The following is a 24936-nucleotide window of genomic DNA, read 5'->3' as shown; positions in this document are numbered from 1 at the left end:
TAAATAATTATTTTAAAAATGTATAAATTATACTATTATTTACTTTTATAATAAATATCTTTAAATTATATTTTCATTTATGATCAATAATTTAAATTATTATTTAATATTAACTTCTCCTCTTCATAAAATCTTTCAAACTAAATTGTTTCAATAATCAAATTAATATTTTGGGCAAATTTACTAAAAACTGGTTTTATAATAATTAATTTCATTTTAAAACAAAAAAAAAGTCTTTACATGAGGAGAACGTTATGCAAGACGTGAAGTTGAAAAAACTAACTTTAAACAATAATCATTAGATACAAAAAAATTAATTCATCACAAAACAGTTTATTTTTTCATAAAAAATTACAAAATTAAAATATTATTCTAAACATAGTTCTGAAATTGTAAATATTTTTTTATCTAAAAAATAGTTGAAATCAATAAAATATTTGTTCGAAACATGTTCCTGAGATTCAATATAGCAATTGAGTTTAAAACATAAAATGTTATTATTTTACCAATTTTCCAATTGATCATTACTAATACTATCTTTTAACATGTTGTGTAATGTGGAAAATAAGTATTTGTTTTATATAACTCAAATTTTTAATAAATAAATATATTTTTAACATGTAAATTATATTGTATATAAATTCATAAGAAATAAAAATATTTAAACATATCAAATACATTTTGGATTTACTATAAGTATTTTATATGATAATAATATAAGGTTATTTTAACTATTGATAATTTCTTTTTAAACATATTGAAACTTATTTTATAAATAAAGATACAAATGATATATTAAAAGATATTAGTAAAAATATATATAAAAACATTCGTCACGAAGAACACACCATCGTTAAAACATTACCAACACCCATACTTTTTTTCTCAATTAAACATTTTACATTCTACTCTTTCAGTAGAAAAAAAAATGCTCTCAACTATCCATGACTACATATTTTATTTTATCGATCGATTGTGACTCATATTTTTCAAGCTTAAATATAATTTCATTAATGTACTTTCACATAAAATTAATTTTTAATATAAATTTTGAACTTTTTTAATCTGTAATAAATAAATTATTGAAATTAGTTATTTTCCATTTTTTTTACGCGATAAATAGATTTCTACATTAAATTAGGATGTTAAAATATTTTATGATACATCGACGCTATAATACAATTCATGCTGGAAATCGTTTGTTGGGTACAAAATCATCGGTGAAGATTCATTACAGTGGCCACACGGACTGGCCGGTGGTCCGCTGAGAAGAAACGCAGGTGGGTTGTTTATTTCAACATGTGAGTTTGCTTAAGCTCATCCTGAATAACCTGCGTATTTTAAAAAATTTAGAATTTTCTTTTTGTACCCTCATAATTTTTTCTTTCAGCCTCTTATTCTAAAAAGTTATCTACTCAACAAATTTGTATGGATCGTATAATCCGAAACACAAATTTTAACTCTATAATCCGGGAAGTCTTTTAATTTTACATTTCATAATTAAACAAAAAATATTCAATGAAAAATGTCAAAGGATAATTGAGTATTTTTTAAGTATGGGATGGAAGGAGGTGCATGAAGAAACTACCTCAATCCCTAATTCATAATACCTTTATCAAATTCGATAATAATTTTTTAATATTTAATAGTTTTTTTGTCTTTTTAAAATACATAAATTGTTTAAGTTCCAATAATCATCAATGTTAAATGCAAAGTCTAACCTTGGTATTTTTTTTAATAAAATATAAATATAGTATTATTATTATATATATTAATTTTTAAATTAAAATAGTAATCATGTTTCTATATGTATTTCTTTAAAAAAAATTATATATCTAATAAAATATTATATTAGTTAATTTATTAATATGATGGAAATTCAAAACATCATTATATATTTTTTATCCAAATCTTATTTTAGTGAGAATAATATTATGAGACAATTACCTAATTAATATAAATAAGAAAAAAAACTTAATAAACAACAACAAAATTATTCAAAATTTATATTTAATTTTTTCATTAATTAAAAAGAATCTACAAACCGGCAAGTATATGGGTTAATCCACATGCAGATTGATCAATATAAACAACTCACATTTATGTGGGACGGACCTATGTAAGATACCTCACAACTATGATTAAATCAGAAATTAATACTTTAAATGAAGTCTTACACTACATTTAAAATACTTTTTTTTATAAAATTTTAGATTATTAAAAAATAAAAAATGAGAGTAATTATTGTGTATAATTAAATCATATATGAATTTATCTAAGAAATATCTAACTTTTCTTAAAATAAGCAAATCAATTTACTTTATTTTAATAGCTTATAGCATATTCATTTTTTTTATCGCTGCTGAATTAGAACTTAACAATGCATGCAAATATAGTATACATCTCTAGCAGCCAAGCAATTAAAAATTACTATATATAGTATTTTGGTTGAACTATAAGTTTTGCATCCCTGATCACAATTATTTTTTTTACTTTCCTCCTCCACATATTTTCTTAAAAATATTTCTACTGTCAATTTTGAAACATGTTATATATTTTGCAGTTCAAATTCACTAAGGTTTTCATAACTGATATTTCAACATCTTTTCTCAATGATTGACGTTAGCTTGAATTGTTTTGAAGTGGTATCAACTACAATTATTTAGGTTATTAATGGAAGTTATTTTTACAATATTTTTTAGTGACTTTTTGATAGATGTTAATTGAAAAATTCTCCTATTTGACTTTAAGAAAAAAGTAATCTTATGAACCACAATTAATTTTTTATTTATTTTCAATCTAGAATTTTTATCTAATTTTAAAAAAATTAATTATTCTCATAAAATTTTAAAGTATAAAATTCTATATTATTTATCCAAAAAAATACTTTCTATCAAAATAATTACTCTTTTAAAAATTTATACGGAAACATATTTGGAAAAGCTGAAATCTTGGATTTCAAATGTTATTTTTTAGAAGAAAAGAGAAAGTTTTTCGTTTTTTAAAAAAAGTTGTGTGTTTGAAATAATCTGTTTTCCAGTTTTATACATACAATTAATTTATATAAAACTATTTTTTATATTTAAAAAAAAATACCTATTCATCTTTCACCATCACACGCGGTTCAAATTTGGGTCCGAACTGAGAAGAAGAAGAAAGGATGTCGCGAAGTCGATTGCTATGGTTCACCTTTGGATTCGCATCATCATACGCTGTGTTTTCCCAATGCGTTTTGAAGGATTTGTTGGTTCAGTCTAATGCGCTTTACTCTCACCTCGAAGACGAGTTTGGCGTTCTCCAAACCAGAATCTCCAAAATCGAATCCTCTTTGCCAAAACCTTCTTCTGTTCTTGCTCCTCCTTCCGCTTCCGATCAGGTAATTCATCTCTCTCTTTAATTTCACGCTCAAATCGCCTTGCCCTGTTTTGCCATAATTTCTTTCATTTTCGGTGGTGAAATTTCTCACAATTTAGGGATTGCAATTCGTGGTTGACAAATACTCATATTCTCGGCAGTTGCAATTTTCATCTTAATAAGATTTTTCTTTGTGTATTTAATCTAATTAATTATAATATTATGATCTGGATAGTGCAGTAACGGATTGTCTTGTGCTTGTAACAAGACTGGTTACATCTCTTAGTGAGGTTGTGGTTAATTAAATTTAATTAGGTATTATTTTGTTGTGCATCTGGTGAATTCATAGAATGAATATGGAACATGAGCTTTCTATATATTCTTTTTTGCTTGAGATATCATATTCACTGATGGTGCATTCAAAATATGGGCGTAGTCCTCATCCTCAGAGCTAGCGTTTTGGTTCAAATCCAATTTTTAAGATAACATCTCAGCTTGTTTTAAAAGTTGACATGAGGTAATATATTTAGATTTCGCATTCACTTCTTTCTTTTGTGGCTCAAATAGTGGATTGAATTCGGTTCAAATCTAAATTCTAAGAAATTTGAACTTCACCAGTCCTTTTTTCAAGAATATAGTTAACACTTGACTTTCTATTTGTGAACCTCAATATTACACTTGAAAGAAGGCAACATTATATATGTTTTCTGCTGCTGGTAATTTTAGTAGAGAGATTTTTCAATTGCAGTTGCTTTTAATTCTTTCATGATCACTCACATTTAACTGAGTGTGCATCGAAAAACTTTTATTTTCTTTGGCAGGTTGAAGGGAAATGATTTCTACAAGGTTCTATGGGATTTATGCTTGATCTAATGTTCTTAGAGGAAATGTCCAAAATTAAACAAACGCCGAGGCAGCATTAAAATTCTATTTTTGCATGCTTTTTTGTTTTCCTGGGAGGATATTAACGAATTGTGAGGAAGAAAAATGAGAAGAACAAAGTGAAGTTTAGTCTGTCCCAGGACTTTGAACTATGTTATTATCATTAGCAAATTTTTATGAAATTTGATACGCTGAAGAAAATTATGTAACCAAGATTCTCTGGTGGGTTCTGAAAATGGCAAGGTGGCCTGGATCCATGTCTCACTACACTAGAATCAATCAATCAACACCACCATTAAGCATACTGTTGTAAAAAATAAAGGAAAAATAGATATTTTATCATCAATAACTTTTCGTTTTATTTTACAGTTGTTATCTAAGTTTCTGCTTCACAATTTTTTAGATGAAGAAAACGCATTAGAAATATAGTTACATTTTAAAGTGGTAAATATTCTGGCATGTTGTTTTTTCTTCCTTTTATAGTTTTGCATGCTTGAACAAATAGAAACATGATTATTAGCGTTAAGTTAATTACCGTTAATCGCGTTGAGGTATTGGATTAATGATTTAACAAATAAAAAAATATCTTATATAGTTTGATAAATCTAACTAAAATTTAAACTTTTTACCATTATAAAAGATTAATATATCATAATAAATAAAGTTCAATGCAATATAATTTTATAGTTTAAACTTCTGAGCATACTTATGGTAAAGTAGTTAATATATAAAATGAAATTCTTAATGAAAACACAAATATATAAATAAAAAATAAACTAAATTAGAATTAGCGAGGTCATTAAGCTGGTTGAGGTATTGGATTTTATAGCTATGGTTATTAGAATTAAAGAGTTAAAGAACTTGTTAATGTAGTTCCAATTGAAGTGTGAGATGCTTAATTTAAATAATAGGATAGTAGGAAGGTTAATAGGGAAAGGCACGTTCATGGGAGAATGTGGGTTAGTCGGTATGACTAAAGAAACTTTTTCATCAGCATTTTTAAGATAGAGCAATTATAAAGAAAAACATATTTAGTTTTTCGTAAACCAAAATTAGTTTGTGTAAGCTGAAAATCAGATTTTGAAAAACCGAATAAGATTACTTTTTACAAATTAGTTTATTTATAAATTAATTTTATGTTTAGGACAGGTTTTTCAAATCAGTGACTCTGTCTTTTTGCACACATCTTGTTAGACCATGGAAAATGTGAAATGAGGTTTTAAAAAAAGTCTCCTACATATTAAAATAAAATAATTGTGCATTGGTTAAAAAATTGTTATAGCATCGAAAACATGTAATGACATGCCATGATCATTAATAAAAGGAGCAAGAGAATAAGGAAAAGAAAATAATTGAAAGATAGTGGAAATAAAGCTTGTTTGGATAAAGAAAAAGTCACTATAAATGAGTTACAATTTTGTAGTAGATGTGACTACAAAAATTAAAATAAAAAAAAGTTAAAAATTTATTTTTTATTTTAGAAATATGTAATAGTATGATGACTCGAATCATTATTCTTTATAAATTAAGTTTCAATAATTAATTAAATAGTAGATAATTAAAGATAATAATTTTTTTTAAGTTATTCTAATTCAATAATTAACTATAGTAGATAATTAAAGATAATAATTTTTTTAATTTATTCCATTAGAAGCATTAATTACTTAATAAAATACTTAGGAAATATTTGCATTTTTAAAATTTATATTGAAAAAACAAAATTAAAAAATGCTGAGCTAGGCGTGAGTGTCTAACATGTCATGAGAGTAAACAATTTGGTCTAAGAGTATAAGTCATTTAAATGAGATAAAGTAGGAATATTATATTAATTAAGTTTAAAAGCTTATAAATGAAAAAAACTTAACTATTTTCAAAGGAAAAAGAGAACTAAAATACAAACTCTTCTATTCATTTTTATATTTTGAAGAAAAAAAAGGAGAATAACTCTCTTGCTCCACTTTCCAATGAAATATTAAATTCATGGTAATTTATGATCTCATGAGTTTTTTTCTAAAAAAAAAACTTTTAAGAACATAAAATGAAATGTTAATTGTTATGTTTTTTATAAATAGTTTTTAAGTGTAACCTATTTATAAAAAAAATCATTTTTGGTAATTATGTTATTCAATATTTAATTGGATTCTTATAGGATATTTTAGTGAAAAAGAGAAAATAAGTTTAAAATTTCAACTTCAACATTTTATTATTGATGTTCATTGTAATTCGCCCTCACACAAACACCTTTCTTCTTCTTCTTTTTTATTTTCTCTCTCTTCCAACTTCTCTTCTCTCTCTTTTGTCTTTACTTTCTCTCCCATATCTCATATATTTCAAAATCTGATGTAAGTTCATCCAAATCAGCTTTTCAAACAGAGTAAGTTCGTTTTTACTCTAAAGATCCCTTACTCTATGTTTTTCTCAACTTGATTAAGCTCATACTAAAATTTAGTAATGTTTGGATGACTTGCTCTAGGTTCCTAAATTTTGGAATGGTTCCCTTGTTTGAGGTAGAATTTCTATCAGAATAAAGAATTTAAGGTAAGAGAAGTTATTATTATTTTTTATATAGAACTTTAGATAGTTGATAAATAATAAGTTAATCTAGTAATTGTATGCATGTTAGGTCATAAAATTAGTTAAACTGAATTTGATTATGAGTTAATATGAGTATGAATTTGAAATATACATGTAATTGATTTGAAAAATCTTAAATTATGTATGTATGAGTGATTAATATGCATTGTATGTGAATGATATGTGTTGTATGTGAATGACATTTGTTGTATGTGATTGATGAAAATTGCATGAACTTGATGTCATACATTCTGGGTAATGTATGATATGTTGTGTTTTGGTACATTAAGTATGAAAAGCCTACGATTAGAGCTCCTCTCGCTTCATTGTGACCGCTTGTAGTCACACGGTATGAATGTTTGGACTTACCTATATTCGATTGGAGTGAATTAGATGTTGGTCTCTGGTAGGGGCATACTTAATGAGTCTTCCGAAAGATAATAAATCAATATATTATCACTGATTGAAATGAAATCAAAAGGGTACTGCAAATTGAAAGGAAATCAAGAACCGTGAGACAAATGAATCTATGCAAGTGAGTATGATTGAAATGAAATCAAATTATTGTGATTGATATTTGAATTTGTATGACCGTCTTTCAGTAAAAAGAAAACCAAGTTAATTATGAATTACTAATCAAATTAGTTATTTTATTTATATTTTCGTATGTCAGAACTTTATTTCGATAACTTACCTTTGCATGTGTTTGTTTGTGTATGAATTGTGATAACTATGCATAAGCAAATATTTGTAGAGGTAAAAGAGCGAGTTTGTGAGAGAAATATAGGAAAAATGATTTTTTTTTATTTTCTTATTTTGTAAATAGGTGAATTATATTAAGTGAATTAATAAAGTTTATATCTAGTTTGATGTTATTTTTTTTGGGTGTTACAATACAACTTCGGTTTCAATATAAAATAATACAACTGAAGTAGCACGACTTGAGTTATATTTTTTCTACACAACTTCACTTAAAGTCGTCATGATATAACAAATTTGACAGGATCATTTTGATGGAACACAACTTTTACTTAATCATCTTTTAGATCCAAAGTCATATTCATATAATACGACTTCTACTTCTATTATGAAGTCGTCCCAACACTACACACTTTCTCATTTTTATAAATTTTTTTATTCAAAATTATAATATAAAAAAAGATTACACAATAAAAAAAACCCTAAAAATACACAATTTCACAAAAATGACTAGTAAATATATAATTACAATAATACTTCTGAAAATAGAATATATGTTCATGATAAACTCAAGAATATAATGGATTTTGAGTTAGGAATTATTGAAGACTCAAATAGAAAAACTACAAGTATAAATTTAGTATCTTAGTTTAGCTTTTTAATATAATAACTGAAAATTAATTCGAAATGAATATTTTATTTATTTATTTTAGTTTTTATTGATGATTTATTTAACTTACTAGTATTTTAGTGTAAGTTTTTAAGAAAAATAATTATAAAAATCCTTTATCTTGAGTTTGAAAAGGGGATTTCACGTTTTATGATACATTAAAATATAATAAATTTAAATTAATATTATTTTAAATTATTTGGTTATACTAAAGTTTTGGTGGATAAGATATTTAAATATATTAATTTTTATTCTTTTATTTAAATATTATATTTTAATTATCATAAAATATAAAAATATTTAAATATTTAACAATTGTTAATAATTTAAATAAATATCAACATTAATTATTTTTAAGTCAATTTTGAAACATGTTATTTACAGTCAAAATTCACTAAGGTTTTCAGAACTGATATTTCAACTTTAGCTTAAATTCTTTTGAATTGGTATCAACTACAATTATTTAGGTTATTAATTGAAGTTATTTTTACAATATTTTTTAGTGACTTTTTTTTTATAGATGTTAATAGAAAATTCTCTAATTTGACTTTAACAAAAAGTAATCTTATGAATAACAATTAATTTTTTTTTATTTTCAATCTAGAATTTTTATCTAATTTAAAAAAAAAATCTTCTCATAAAGTTTTAAAGTATAAAACTCTTTATCCAAAAAAAAAACATTTCATCATAAAATATTTTAAATTTTCTATCAAAATAATTACTCTTTGAAAAATTTATACGAAAACACATTGTTAAGACATATTTGGAAAAGCTGAAATTTGGATTTCAAATGTTAGTTTTAGAAGAAAAAAAAAGTTGTGTGTTTGAAATAATATTTTTTTCCAGTTTTATACATACTATTAATTTATATAAAACTAATTTTTATATTTAAATAAAATTAGCTATCCATCTTTTATCACAAATTCGTGCTGGCTTGGCTCTGAACTGAGAAGAAGAAGAAGAAGGGATGTCGCGAAGTCGATTGTTATGGTTCACCTTTGGATTCGCTTCATCATACGCTGTGTTCTCCCAATGTGTTTTGAAGGACTTGATGGTTCAGTCTATTGCGCTTTCCTCTCATTTCGAACACGAGTTTCGCGTTCTCGAAACCAGAATCTCCCAAATCGAATCCTCTTTCTCAAAACCTTCTTCTGTTGTCGTTCCTCCTTCCGCTTCCGATCAGGTAATTCATCTCTCTCTCTCTCTCTCTCTCTCTCTCTCTCTATCTCTCTCTAATTTCACTTTAATTTCACGCTCAAATCGCCTTGCTCTGTTTTGCCATAATTTCTATTATTTTCGGTGGAGAAATTTCTCACAATTTAGGGATTGCAATTTTCATTTTAATAATTTTTTTTTTGCGTATTTAATCTAATAAATTATAATATTATGATCTGGATACTGCAGTAACGGATTGTCTTGTGCTTGGAACAATATTGGTTACATCTCTTAGTGAGGTTGTGGTTAATTAAATTTAATTAGGTATTATTTTGTTGTGCATCTGGTGAATTCATAGAATGAATATGGAACATGAGCTTTCTATATATTCTTTTTTGCTTGAGATATCATATTCACCGATGGTGTATTCAAAATATGGCTGTAGTCCTCATCCTCAGAGCTAGCGTTTTGGTTCAAACCCAATTTTTAAGATAACATTTCAGCTTGTTTTAGAAGTTGACATGAGGTAATATATTTAGATTTCGCATTCACTTTTTTCTTTTGTGGCTCAAATAGTATATTTAAGTTAGGGACAACATTCATCCTATTGGCTACTTTTTTGGGATTGAATTAGGTTCAAATCTAAATTCTAAGAAGTTTGAACTTCACCAGTCCTTTTTTCAAGAATATAGTTAACACTTGAATTTTCTATTTGTGAACCTCAATGTTACACTTCAAAGAAGGCAACATTAGATATGTTTTCTGCTGCTGGTAATTTTAGTAGAGAGATTTTTCAATTGCAGTTGCTTTTAATTCTTTCATGATCACTCACATTTAACTGAGTGTGCATCGAAAAACTTTTATTGTCTTTGGCAGGTTGAAGGGAAATGATTTCTACAAGGTTCTATGGGGTTTATGCTTGATCTAATGTTCTTAGAGGAAATGTCCAAAATTAAACAAACGCCGAGGCAGCATTAAAATTCTATTTTTGCATGCTTTTTTGTTTTCCTGGGAGGATATTAACGAATTGTGAGGAAGAAAAATGAGAAGAACAAAGTGAAGTTTAGTCTGTCCCAGGACTTTGAACTATGTTATTATCATTAGCAAATTTTTATGAAATTTGATACGCTGAAGAAAATTATGTAACCAAGATTCTCTGGTGGGTTCTGAAAACGGCAAGGTGGCCTGGATCCATGTCTCACTACACTAGAATCAATCAATCCACCACCATTAAGCATACTGTTATAAAAAAATAAAGGAAAAATAGATATTTTATCATCAATAACTTTTCGTTTTATTTTACAGTTGTTATCCAAGTTTCTGCTTCACAATTTTTTAGATGAAGAAAACGCATTAGAAATATAGTTACAGTTTAAAGTGGTACATATTCAGGCATGTTGTTTTTTCTTCCTTTTATAGTTTTGCATGCTTGAAAATCTCAATTGTTATTTTGAATTTATTTATTTAATTAAGTAGAGTTGTTTTTCACTTTTAAATAAGTGATCAATTATTGACTTGATTTTTAGGGATACACTTTAGTGCACGTTGTTAGGAAATCACTCATTATTCAGTACATGAAATTAGTGGGTGCATGTGATATTTTTTTTTTATCGTTATATAGCCTAAATTGCATTATAAATTCAATAACACAAAGTTTTATAAAACAGAGAGAGAACTTACGTTTGTGTTTAACAATTGGTATCAGAGCAGGGCCTATCCAGAATTTGAGTGAGAGAAATAGTTGTGAGTGTTTGATAATCGCAGTGAGTGTGAGAGAAACAATTGCAAGTGTGTGCAAACATCAGTATTATTCCAAGAATAAGGAAAGACCGAAAATGGCATATTCCAGTAAATACGTGCAACCTGCAATTCCCAAGTTTGATGGGCATTATGATTAGGCAAAATTAATGGAAAAATTTATACGTTTTAAGTAGTATTGGCCGTTGGTGGAATATAGGATTTCAGTAGTAGAAAATAAAGCTACTGCATTAGAAGTAGAACTAAAACTCATGGAAGAACAACAGTTGAAAGATTTGAAGATAAAGAATTATCTTTATTAAGCCATTGCTCGAGAAATCTTAGATATTATCCTCAATGATGATACATCCAAACACATATGGGATTCTATGAAGCAAAAATTTCAAGGTTATACTCCAGTGAAGATAACACAATTACAAGCCCTACTCAGAGATTTTGAAATGTTGTAGATGAAGGATGGAGAGATAGTTAACTCATACTTTGCCCATACTTTGAAAATTGCTAAAAACATGAAGACGTGTAGTGAAAGCATGCTTGAGAATGTCATTATTGCAAAAATCTTGCAGTCAATGATTCCTAAATTTAATTATTTTGTGTGCTCAATTGAAGAATCCAACAACTTGGACACTATGACCATTGACAAATTGTAGAGCAATCTTTTGGTTCACGAGCAAAGAATCACCTATCTAGGAGAAGAAGAACAAGTACTACAAATTAAAAATAAGGATAAGGGAGGACGAGGCAGAGGAAGAGGTATAGGTTCTTTCCGAGGCAAAGGAAGAGGGAGACAATCATTTAAGAAAGCAGAGATTGAATGCTTCAAATGTCACAAACTTGGACATTTTCAATACGAATGTCCTACCTGGGAAAAGAAAATAAATTATGCTGAAGTGTAAGATACAGTTGAACAAGAGGATGAACTTTTGCTAATGGCTCACGTTGATGTTAAGCAACAAAAGGAAGATGAATGATTTCTTGACTCCGGGTGCAATAATCACAAGAGTGGCAACATGGAGTGGTTCTTAAAATTAGATGAGAACTTCTGCAATACAGTAAAGCTTGACAATGATGCTCGAATAGATGTGATGGGAAAAGGAAGTGTTCGATTAAATATTAATGGAGTCGTACATGTCATTTCACATTTGTGTTATGTTCCTGAACTCAAGAATAATCTCTTAAGTGTCGGACAACTTCAAGAGAAAGGCTTGACTATATTGATTAAGGAAGGAAAGTGTAAAGTCTATCATCCTGAAAGAGGACAAATTATGGAGGTTAAGATGAAGGAGAATCGGATGTTTGTGCTAACAGCCACCATGATATCAACAAAGTCATGTTTTCTGGTGGAGCTAGAGAATAATTATGAGCTTTGGCACAATCGACTTGGTCATTTAAGCTACAATGGTTTGAAAACGTTTTCATCCAAGAAATTAGTAAATGGGTTGCCATCTATCACTACTACAATAGATCTTTGTACGTGTTGTTTGGTTGAGAAGCAATATCGAAAGTCTATACCGAGGAAAAGCCTATGGAGAGCATCCAACAAACTTCAACTTGTTCATGCAGACCTATGTGAACCTATCAAACCAATTTCAAGCAACAATAATAGGTATATTCTAAGTTTCATTGATGATTTTTCTCGGAAGACTTGGGTCTATTTCTTGCATGAAAAATCGGAAACTTTCTCACTGTTTAAAAGTTTCAAAGCCTTGATTGAAAAGGAAGCTGGGATAAACATTGTTTGTCTAAGAACAGATAAAGGTGGTGATTTCACTTCAAATGAATTTGGAGAATTTTGTCATGTTCAAGGTATAAGCAGGTGCAGTTGACAACAACTTACACACCTCAACAAAATGGAGTTGCTGAGAGAAAAAACAAAACAATCATGGATATGGTGCGTTCTATGTTGATTGGAAGACAAGTTCCTAAGGTATTCGGTAAGAAATTGAGGAACAAAATGAAGAGGATGTTGTTGACAGTTCCATAGGCACCAATGCTCCTCCTAACAATTACGAGACTCCAGTTGAAGGGAGGGTTAGAAGGAATATGAGAGAGCCGATTTGGATGATTGATTACAAAAACGAGAAGGTCTATCAGATGACGCTGACCTAAATGTAATGATGGCCACTGGAGATGATCCAATTTCATTTGAGGAAGCTATCAAAAACCAGAAATGGAGAAATGCAATGATGAAAGAGATGGAATCCATAAAGAAAAATCAAACTTAGGAGCTGACAGATTTGCGAAGAGGAATGAAACCAATTGGGATAAAACGAATCTTTAAAACTAAATTTAAAGAGAATGGAAAGATAGACAAGTTCAAAACAAGGGTAGTGGATCTTTAGTTGCTAGGCTTGATATTATTCGTATAATATTTGCAATAGCAAAGGGTTTATTATGTCTAACCTTTCCCATTGATTGAACTTTCCCTCCTTAGCGCTCTCGTTGCATAGGTTGCATAGGTTTAAGAAAAGAAACCTTTACTTTAAAAAAAATCATAAAAAAGTTAAAATAATAAAGCCTCCACGGTACACATTCCACAAATTATTCTAACCTCCACTAATAAACCCCTTTTAAAATTAAATTTTTTAATAATATAATATAGAAATTACAAGTTAGATATAATTAATAATTATTAACTATTATAATCACTAATTATATTTTATCATATCAGATTGATTTGTTATAATTTGATACTTCAAATTTATATTAAGTATATTCTGTTAAAAATATTATTTGTAATTCAATCTCAACTAGTTTCTTAATTTCTCATATTTAATATCTTGATTCATAAGATTTAAACTAATAATAAAAATAGAATATATATTTTTCTTGTAATTATACTATTATCATATTAATATTTTTTACTCAATTTAATAATCACATATCTATACATTTTATCTCAACAATTATAGATTTTGCACTTCAATAACATCATGAATCAAGACTTTTTATGTTGTTGAAGATTCTACAATAAGATAAAACTTTTATTTGTAATTTCATAAAATTACTTAATTATAGTAATAATATAAATATATATTTTTAATTCTCTGGTGGTACTAATTAAAAAAAAATGATCTGGTTAGATTTTATAATTTGAAAATTCAAACTGACCAATATCACGAATATTTTGAATAAATCAAATTGAATTTAATCATAACATTTATAGTCAAAACCAAAAACATCATGATTATTTGTAAATAAATTTAATTTAATATAAATAATAACAATAATAATATATTAAAAAACCGACATCAGATTGTGAGAGTACCACCAAGAAAATATATTTTAATTTATATATACTTGACTAAAAATCTAAATAACAATATATTGAAAGAAAATATATTTTTACAGTTATCAGTTTTAATTCTCTGTATCTGTTATCTGCATCTTAATAATATCTTAAACAATGTATATATATATAACAAGAAGCTTACAAAGACCTAGGATCTAGGTTTAATTTCTCTGCGCTACACACTGTTTTTGTTCACTGCAAATTCAAAAGAAGAAGAAACAATGTTGAAGAGTAGAATGTTATGGGCATCCTTCGGAGGGGCGTCTGCATTTGCGTTTGGAAGAACCAGGAATGAGGAGCCCACTTTCTCTAAACCTCATTCTTCTTTACCTAATTCTTCATCTTCTTCTTCAATTTTTACTCCTGGTAATTTTCTATTCTTATTTGATAGTGTATAACTAGGTATATAAGTTTCACTTTATCAACCACAATTTTGTAAGAAGAAAGATTTACTAATATCATATGAAAATGTCTATGAAAAGTATTACTTTTATATATCTCATTTAAAAAAATAGAGAAAAGAAAGAAAATAAAAAAATAATATATTTTATTAATCAAGAATTGTTATTCATTTATATACCTATTTATATACTATCAAATAATAATTAATATCGACACCACAGCGATTACCACCGAAACCACAGCGATTACAACTGATAGAGAAGTTACAACCTACAGATATGTTACAACCGACGGATCAGTTAAAACCGATAGATATATTACAACCGACAGATCAACCGATAGAGCAGGTTCCGAAAGATATGTTACAACCGATAGATATCTTACAACTGACAGATCAGATAGAGCAGGTTCCGAAAGATATGTTACAGACATATATGTTACAACCGACAGATCACTTACTACCGACAAAGCAATTACTACCGACAAAGCCGTTATAACCGACGGTTTTATAATTTGAATTAAATGTTTTATTGAAATATTTATATTGTGATTAATAATTATCCATTGATAATATATTAATTTATATTTAATCACCACATAAATATTTGTTTATCTTACTGAATAGAATATATTTTAGTAGTGAAAGATTTAGTTGCAGTTTATTTGTTATGATTATGGTGCAGATTCCTCAAAAAAATGTCTTCTTTTCATTGAGAAGTCTGTTTTTTTCTGGGAGACTTGATAGATATATGTATCAACTGAAGCAACCTTCAATTTCTTTATCTTCTTTGTTTTTTTTTGTTTTTTTTTTGTTTCCATGCAAGATTAGCCTTTTTTGTTTAGAATAATGTTATCAAATATTATAGTCATGTTTTAGTTATTTATATAATTATATGCAAAATTAAGGTTTTGAAAATTGGTTTGGAATAAAATTGTTACTGGAGTAACAGTGTCATTCTTTTATATCTGGAAAAGGTAATTTTGAAATTGCCGGTAAAAGAAAAACATAAATATTTGTAACATACTTACAATTTTGTATAATAATACGTGGTAAGTTTTACTGAGATTTAAAACCTCCCATGCAATATTAAATTATTATAGTGTATTTTGATGAAGTAATTTAAGAGAATAATTTATTTATTTATTTGGTGAATTTAAAATTATTTAAAGTAAAATGAGTTGTTTTGATGAGGAAATTAAAAGAAATTGAATTTTAAAAAAAAGTATTTTAAATAATTAAATTAATGAAATTGAAATTCCACAACTAGTTACTTACTTTTTATACATATTTGAAAACAAATAATTTGTTAGATATTACTTGAATATTTAATTTTGATAATATTTTTTAAAGTTTATTTTTTATACTTTAATATTTAAATTTACTAATATATTTTTAAAGTTTAATTTTAAATTTTTTATTTTAAAATAAATACTTTTGAAATGAAATTTTATCTTATAGAAGAAATTCAATGAATTTATCCAATAAAAATTGTAATGTAAAATATCTTAATTACAATCCTAATAAAATATTTTAAAAAAGAACAGAATTTAGTTGCAAAGAATTAAAGTATCATGTGTGTTATGATTTCAACTTTAGTTTTAATTATCTTTTACTGTTACTATCATGAAAATTTAGACACAATACACGGTTGATGGCTTGTTATAAATATTATTAAAAATTATTTCAGATAACATCTATGATGTAATGGAAATTTTCTGAAAACGTTTGTGTTAATATCTTAAAAAAATAAATATTGTGTTGGATGAAGTAATTTATATGTAGAATAGTTTATCAAATCCTTTCTTTCCTCTATATCGGGAAAGGTGAATTTTTTAAGATAAAAAAAATATGAGTTGATAAGGGAAAAATCTAATGCAATAATTTTGATTAAGTAAACATATATTTTTTTTATAAAAGTTTTCAGTTTAGAAATCATTGTATAACTTAATATCTCAACTAGTCGACACCTCAAGCTATAACGATCATATGTCATCACATGAAAAAAATATTACTAAAATAAAGTAAAAAGAAAACAAAATACAAAAATATGGGGGACTAGACCCAAACTTGTATGTTAACAAAAATGATACATATGTAGACTATACATATTCATAGAGAATTTTAAGAACAAACTAGATGGAAACCTATTATATAAATGAAATGATTCTCTATGAATAAATCATAAATTAGCCAACTTATCAACACACACATTCTCTTAACGAAAAATATGAGTAACCCTAAACCTGATTTTCCCACAGTAATTAAGACAAGTATTTCATCGATTACAAGACATCCACGAAACATTAGTCATAGCAATAAACACAACACAAACCAAGACATAATCACATTCAAGCTACCAAACTTTAGTAATCCCCATCTTTTGAGCTTCCTCCATAGTATGTATAATTCCATAAATCTCAGCAATCATAACAGTCTGAACTTCAAGAAACGTAGAGAAAACACCAATAAATTCCTCCATACTCCCACGAAAAATACTTACACAAGTAGCAAGACCAAGATACCTCTAGCAGCCCATCAGTGTTAGTTTTAACTCAATTTGGTGAAGGAAACTCTCATCTAAAAGGAAGATGGCGAATAACTTTACCACTACGAATATTAATACCAAAAAACTTAATCAAGTTGAAATCCAACATATCGTTCTTCATTAAAGCTTTAGACGAATTTTCCACTAGATAAGTTAAATATTTAATTATTGAAATATCCTTAGAAACCTCAATTTTTTCCTGAAATCTAGCATAATTCCTCATACGCCATATCATCCAAGTAGAAAAAGTTATCACATCAAGCTTAATCAATTTAACCAAAAGACTATCATCCTTATTAGAGAAATGATAAGTAAAAAAGATATGTCGAACTCAACTCCAAATATGCAAAACATTAGAGCATTCAAAAAATAAATGCTAAATAGATTCCTCATGCTTTTCACAAAGCATACACATATAACATATATGCAAACCTTTATTCTGAATATATTGTTGTAGGAAGCCACCCATTAAAAACTTTCTAGAGTACTAGAGTTTTGGAAGGCGGAATAGATGAAGACCAAATGAATTTACCCCAACTATAGGGTACTTCTGGTTCCAAGAAAAAAGTCATAGCCTATTTAAGAGTGAAATGACCAGTCTCAGGTAGAATCCAATTAGGAATATCATGTTCCCTCCTAACCATGATATGATTAAAAAAATGAGGCATTTGTTGTAAAGATAAGGGAATATTTCAATCACAATTTGTCCAAAACTGAGATACTGTATCCAGAATGCTAGCACCATCAGATAACCCTACAATATTTGCTAAAGAAGTAGTAGAATAACATTTATCATTCCAGAAATTAATAAAAGAAGATGTACCAACAGTCCAAGAAGTATAATCAAGTATAATAGAATAAAACTGCTTAATTCCAGGCCAAAGAGATGATGATCTATAAACCATTATAAAATCGTATTTTGATTTAAGAACCCTGGCTTTCAAGAGCAAGACCAAGATCTGTTGCTATAAGCAAAGTTCCAAGCAAGCTTAAGAAGATATGCATTATTTTAATGACAAAGATTAATAATCTTCAAACCTCCATTCTCAAGAGGAGAATAAATTGTATCCCAATTCATGGTGACTGTCTTTTTTCAGAATATCACCAGTCCTAATAAAATTTCGACACCACTGTTCAACTTGGTTAAAAAGTGAAGAAGGTCATTTATACATATTAAAGCTATAAGCTAAAAATCCAATAATCACCGTATTAACCAACTGAATTTGACACATCATGCTAAGAGATTTACCTTTTCAAGATGTTAGCTTCAGTTTGACTTTATCCGCCAAAGGTTGAAGAAATCGACACTTTAGAGCACCAACAAAAAAGATAAACACTCCTAAATAATTGAAAGATAAACAACCATGACTATAAGAAATAATAAGTTGAATTTTGCTAACAAATCTTGCAGAATTATCCATGGTGAAAAAATTATTTTTAGAATTATATTAACATATTGACCAGACAAATCACCATATGTTTTAAGAAAAATACTCAAATTTATAAGAGACTTAATATTTTCCTTAAAAAAACAAAATATATCATCAGCATATAAATATGAAAGGGAGTGAGATAACTTTGCGAACTATCCATATATAAAATTTTCTTATCATTCATAAGTTTATAAATTTCATTATATATAGTTGATTTTAATAAAGGATCAGGTAAGTGTTATGTGTTTAGTGTTATTTGATAAACACATAAAATCAAATGATACACACATACCATATTATAGTTAAAGTTAAAGCTCCTTTCTTCACTAACCACTTGATGCATTTTCTTATAGAATAACGACCTCCCACAAATCTTCGGTATTGATTATGGAAATAACTTTCATTACTTAAAAAAATTATTAAATATTATAAAAATAATTAATTATTATATATTGATTAAATTAGAAATTATTTTAAATATTAAAAAATTATTAATATTTAAAATATTTTTTATTATTAATAAATAGTTTATAAATTAATATCTAACTGTCTACTATTTATTTATATTTTAAAGTTTGATAGTTAAAATCTTAAATACTATTTTAAAAATTATTTATATACTTCCAAGCAAAATTAAGTAAGACACAAGAAGAGTCTAATTTTCTTTTATTAATTTTTTTTGAAACATTTACATTTAAACACTTTTAATCATAGTCTTTTTCCTCTAAGTGCTTTCAGTTATATGAACTTCTTTTGATGAAATGTTTTCTTTAAAGTACAAAATACCATCTCATATATTAATATTATTTTACTCAATCTAATAATCACATATCTATACATTTTATGCCGGAAAGTATATACTTAATCATATAACAATATATATTTTTCACTTCGATAAATTTATACATCAATTATAAAAAATAAACAAAAGATAAAACAAAACTTAATTTTCTAGTTTCATATTTATAGTGTAAGTGTTCATCCGGTACAGTAACTTAAATATTAGAGTGTTTCCTACTTATTTTATTATTTATAAATTAAATTGTGAGAATTTATTAAGAAAATTATTAAAAAAAAAATAAAAATAAAAAATAATTAATCACTATATTGATTAAATTATATACTATTTTACGGATAACAAACTTATTGATATCTAATTATTTATATCATTAATAAAATTTATAAAATAATTTTTATATTTGTATTTATTAAGTTATTAATAAGAGTTGTCATCAATTAAATTTTTATAAATCCAAATTGTAACTCCCGTGACCGTCCCTAGAGTCAATTTTTTTTTTATTCTTTCTTTCTTACAACATCTCTTCTCTTATTTTTTTTTTTCATTTTTTCTCTCATGTCTCATCTATTCTAAAATCTGATCACGTCATGTTGTAGTTAAGGAATCATGGAACATTTTTATCTGATCAAATTTTCAAACAGAGTAAGTTCGTTTTTACTTTAAAGATTCTTTATTCTTTGTTTATCTCTATGATTTAGTCATCAATCTTAGTGGGGCTAGTTGAGAAAAATGTTTCTCTCAACTTGATTAAGCTCATACTAAAAATTTGGTAATATTTGAATAACTTGTTCTAGGTTCCTAAATTTTGGAGTGGTTTATTTGTTTGAGAAAGAATTTCCATCAGAATAAGGAATTTTAGGTGAGAGAAGTTATCTATGTTTTTTTTATATAGAACCTTAGATAGTTGATTTAAATAACAAGTTAATCTAGCCTCCGACTTCACTGATGATTTAAGTCACATAGACTAAGGTATAAGTTGGTGAGAAGCTGAAAAGGGAGTTCATACACACTGTGGTCGCTTATAGTCACACAGTATGGATGTTTGGACTTACTTTGATCCGATTGGAGTGGATTCGATGTTAGTATTTAGTATGGACATACTTAACGAGTATTCTCAAAAAGAATAAATCTATATGTTATCAGTGATTAAAATAAAATAAAATCAAAATAAAATAAAATAATAAAGGTACTGGGAATTGAAAGAAAATCAAGCCGTAAAACATAAAATAGACGTGTGTGTTTCCTTTTATTATATTTTATATTTTATTTTTATTTCCCTCTTAATTTGATTTTATATTCAAATATTAAAAGTGAGTTCTATATCTTTAACGTAATCACCATTATTAATATTTATTTTCTTAAAATATATAAAAGTGTCATTACTGAAAGATAATTTTGTTATATTAACATTCTTTTCTCTTATATTAAAATTTTATTTGTAATTTCATAAAATTACTTAATTATAGTAATATAAATATATATTTTTAATTCTTTGGTGGTACTAATTAATTTAATTTAATATAAATAATAACAATAATAATATATTAAAAAACTGACATCAGATTGTGAAAGTACCACCAAGAAAATATCTTTTAACCTTATATACTTGACTACAAAACTAAATAACAATATAATGAAAAATGTTGAGTTCTAATTCTGTATCTGTTATTTGTAATCTTAAACAATGTATATATAATAACAAGAAGCTTACGAAAAGGTAGGATCTAGGTTTAATTACTCTGCACTACACACTCTTTTTGTTCACTGCAAATTCAAAAGAAGAAGAAACAATGTCGAAAAGTAGAATGTTATGGGCATCCTTCGCAGTGGCGTCTGCATTCTGTATTCAGTTCGGAAGAATGAGGAATGAGGAGGAACCCACTTTTTCTAAACCTCATTCTTCTTTACCTAATACTCCTTCATCTTCTTCCATCTCAACTCCTCACCCTGGTAATTTTTTATTCTTATTGTTAGTTTTTTAATTTGAGTTCTCTTCTGGTTCGGATATTGAGGTCCAGATAACTATTGTTTGATGCACCTTATCTGTCGTCCTCTTTTCTTGCTACCTTTCCTTCTTTCCTCGTCTCCTCTCGTGATTGTTTGGAAACACAAGCTCGGATGATAATTGCAGAAGACACTCTGACGATCAGTAAAAGACTCGACTCTCAGTTGTGAGAACACTGTAGATAATGACGTACCTTATTGTTAAAATCTGTGTTATTTATATTACCTTAATGGACATTCATTGATGGATCGAATTAGAAATTGATTCGTGTTTAAGGTTGTGTTAAATAACATTTAATTACGGATTAACCTTCCGACCATACCAGCACAAGTCACAACCCAAAATTGTAAAACAATGAATACGTAGGGTTTTTTATATTATTCTTCGAACTCATTATGGTGGGACAAATTCAATTATCCATTGATAATATATTAATATAATATTTAATCACAACATATTTGAATATTTGTTTATGATCTTACTGAATACAATATATTTGCGTAGTGAAAGATTTCAGTTGCTCACAAAAATTGTCTTCTTCTACTCTTTGACAGGTGCGTTTTCTCTCGGAGACTTGATAGATATCATTGTGAGCTGAAGCAACCTTCAATTTATTTTACCAACTTTGTTTTTATTTTGTTTTGTTTCCATGCAACATTAGCCTTTTTTTAGAATAATATGTTTCCATGTTATCAAATATTATATCATGATTTAGTTATTAATATCATTATATGCAAAATTAAGGTTTTTAACATTGGTTTGGAACAACTAGTCACTGGAGTAACAGTGTTACCCTTTTATATCTAGAAAACTTAATTTTGCAATGCCGTTAAAAGAAAAACATAAATATTTGCATTAACATATATTTTGTTTACAATTTTGTATAATAATAATGTGGAAAGTGTTAAGAGAGTGATTTATTTATTTGGTGGATTTAAAATTATTTACAGTAAAATGAGTTGTTTGGTGAGGAAAATAAAAGAAATTGAAATTTTTAGAAATATTTTAAATAACTAAATTAATGAATTGAAATTCCACAACTAGTTACTTTCTTTTTATACACATTTGGAAAAAAAAATTTGCTAGGTATTACTTAAATATTTAAATTTCACTAAAAAAATTTAAAATTTAAAGTTTAATTTTTAAATTTTGTATTTCAAAATAAATACTGTTAAAATGAAATTTTATCTTAAAGAAGAAATTCAATAAATTTATTCAATAAAAATTAAAAAATAAAAGATTGTCGCGATTGGTTAGACCAAAAACTATTATCTGATGACTTTTTAAATTAAATAAATAAAATATCTTAATATGATTTTCAGATGCAAAAGTTGCATACTAATCTCTCAAACAAAATAGCTAAAATAAAATTTAAAATATGTTTGTTTACTGTTATGAAATGTTAAGGATAAATTTTTTGTATTTTATTACACGAAACTTGTTATAAAACACACTTAATTAAGTCGTTTTTCAACAAATCAGCTTAAGTAAAAGATGTATTAGTTGTGATCTATTATACGCATTATTTAGTCTAATCGTCTGAGGAGAATAAAAACTAAAAAAAATTGATCGGATGCATTGATCGAATAAATTCACTAAAAAAATCATTAAATAACAAAAAAATAATTAATCACTATATTTATTAAATTAAATATTATTTTAGAACTAAAATATTATTGATAAAGTAGTTTTTATTATTGATAAAAAATTATAAAATAATTTTTAAATTGATATCTAACCATTACTTACCAAGGTTTTAGTTACTAATATTTTAGGTTCTAAATTAATCTCTAAAAGACTAATAGAGACTGATTTATATTATAAGATATTAAATAGCTAATTTAGAGACTAATTTAGAATTAAAATATTAGTAGCTAAATCTTTGGTAGTTAATTTAGATACTAATTTAAAAACAATTTTATAATTTTTTTATTAATTATAGAAACTACATTAGATACCAATAATTTTTTCTTTTTTGAGTTTATAAAATAATCTCTAATTTAATTAAATAATAACTAATTATTTTGGTCTCTAAAATTAGTTTTTATTTGATTATTTTCTTGTAATGATGTATGAATATGGGTAATACCCGATCTTTTATATTGGATATGGACATGCATATGCGGATATGCAACCTCGTCCTTGTTACTTATTTCCCCTTTAAATTACTAAAATACCAATAATTTATTAAGTAACCTAACAAACTTATATTTATTATTTTCTCAAAATTCACTCAAATCCATAAAGTACCTCATCTCTTATCATAACCTTGATTACACATTTTCATTTAAATGGTGTACTATATTTTAAAAAACAAAAACCTCAATTTCATTCAATCAAATAGTTTATAAAGCACACATTTTATTTTTTTTTACTCTTTTTATTATTTATATTTATTGTTTTTTAATAAGATTTTACTATTAAATCACTTAAGGTAAAATAAAAACTTATTCTTTTACCCTCATTTTTTTTCTTTGAAAAAAATTTGTTTCACAAAAGAATATTCGGAGTGATTCAACTCATTCAACTCAAATCTTATTGAAACTCTAATTTGATATGTACTTAATTATAAAAAAAAAATTATATTTAACATTACAAAAATATGTATTATTTTTATATTGAATCTTTGATTGTAGTGCGTTTAATTTTTTATGTGGTTTTTATTTTATTTTAAAATGTTATTTAATTAATATTTAAAATAGTTAAAGATACATACATATTAGATATGAAAACAAAGATAAGGATAGATTTTTATTTTAAATTTAGGGATAAGGATAATAAAACTCACAACCACTTTAGAAATTAAAATCCAAATCTACTTGGTAGTTTTGATAGGAGGTGGATAATTCACTTAGATTAAAAAATTTGTAGAATAACACATTCACTATTTTAACCATAGTAAATAACAAAACTAACAAGAGAATCTGTCATTGTTCGATAGATATATTTTTCAACTATCTCAATCTATCTTTTCTCATCTTTATATACTTACATTTGATATCGATTTTATATTCTAAATCTTTTCTTTTATTTCTATCTTCAATATTTTGGTAGTTTTTTTAAAAATAATTTGCATACTATGATATCCTTTAAATCACTTATCTTTTTAATTTAATATCTTTTATCTTTATCTTAATAATAATTTATAAGAAATTATGTGTGTATAAAAACAAGCTTATAGGAAGGAGTATAACACAATTTCACACTTTTCTTGCTCTATCTTTCTCCATTACATAGTATTATTGGTGGTGATTTTGATTTGAGTAGAAAAAAATAGAAAGAATGTGGAAAAATCGAGTATTTTGGTTCACCTTTGGATCAAGCTTTGGAACATTAGGTATAATTTGGAGTGAGCATGTTTTGAAGG

At 26.3% G+C, this 24936-nt stretch overlaps 1 protein-coding gene across 1 annotated transcript; it reads left to right on the top strand.

The window, feature by feature from the left end:
- The first annotated feature begins 9094 nt into the window (after nucleotides 1–9094).
- On the top strand, nucleotides 9095–10480 carry LOC150024796 (fanconi anemia group D2 protein). Its single transcript, XM_090296659.1, has 2 exons — nucleotides 9095–9362; nucleotides 10211–10480. The coding sequence occupies exons 1-2, from the start codon at nucleotides 9147–9149 to the stop codon at nucleotides 10223–10225; spliced, it is 231 nt and encodes a 76-aa protein (XP_090152785.1). The 5' UTR covers nucleotides 9095–9146; the 3' UTR covers nucleotides 10226–10480.
- Nucleotides 10481–24936: the final 14456 nt, after the last annotated feature.

Source organism: Phaseolus vulgaris, chromosome 10 (genome assembly GCF_051622355.1).
Source record: "Phaseolus vulgaris cultivar YP4 chromosome 10, ASM5162235v1, whole genome shotgun sequence".
Lineage (NCBI taxonomy): Eukaryota > Viridiplantae > Streptophyta > Magnoliopsida > Fabales > Fabaceae > Phaseolus > Phaseolus vulgaris.
This window is presented reverse-complemented; position numbering and strand designations above follow the sequence as displayed.

Coding starts and splice junctions, on each gene's coding strand:
- LOC150024796 (XM_090296659.1), top strand. CDS start 9,147: ATGTCGCGAAGTCGATTGTTATGGTTCACCTTTGGATTCGCTTCATCA.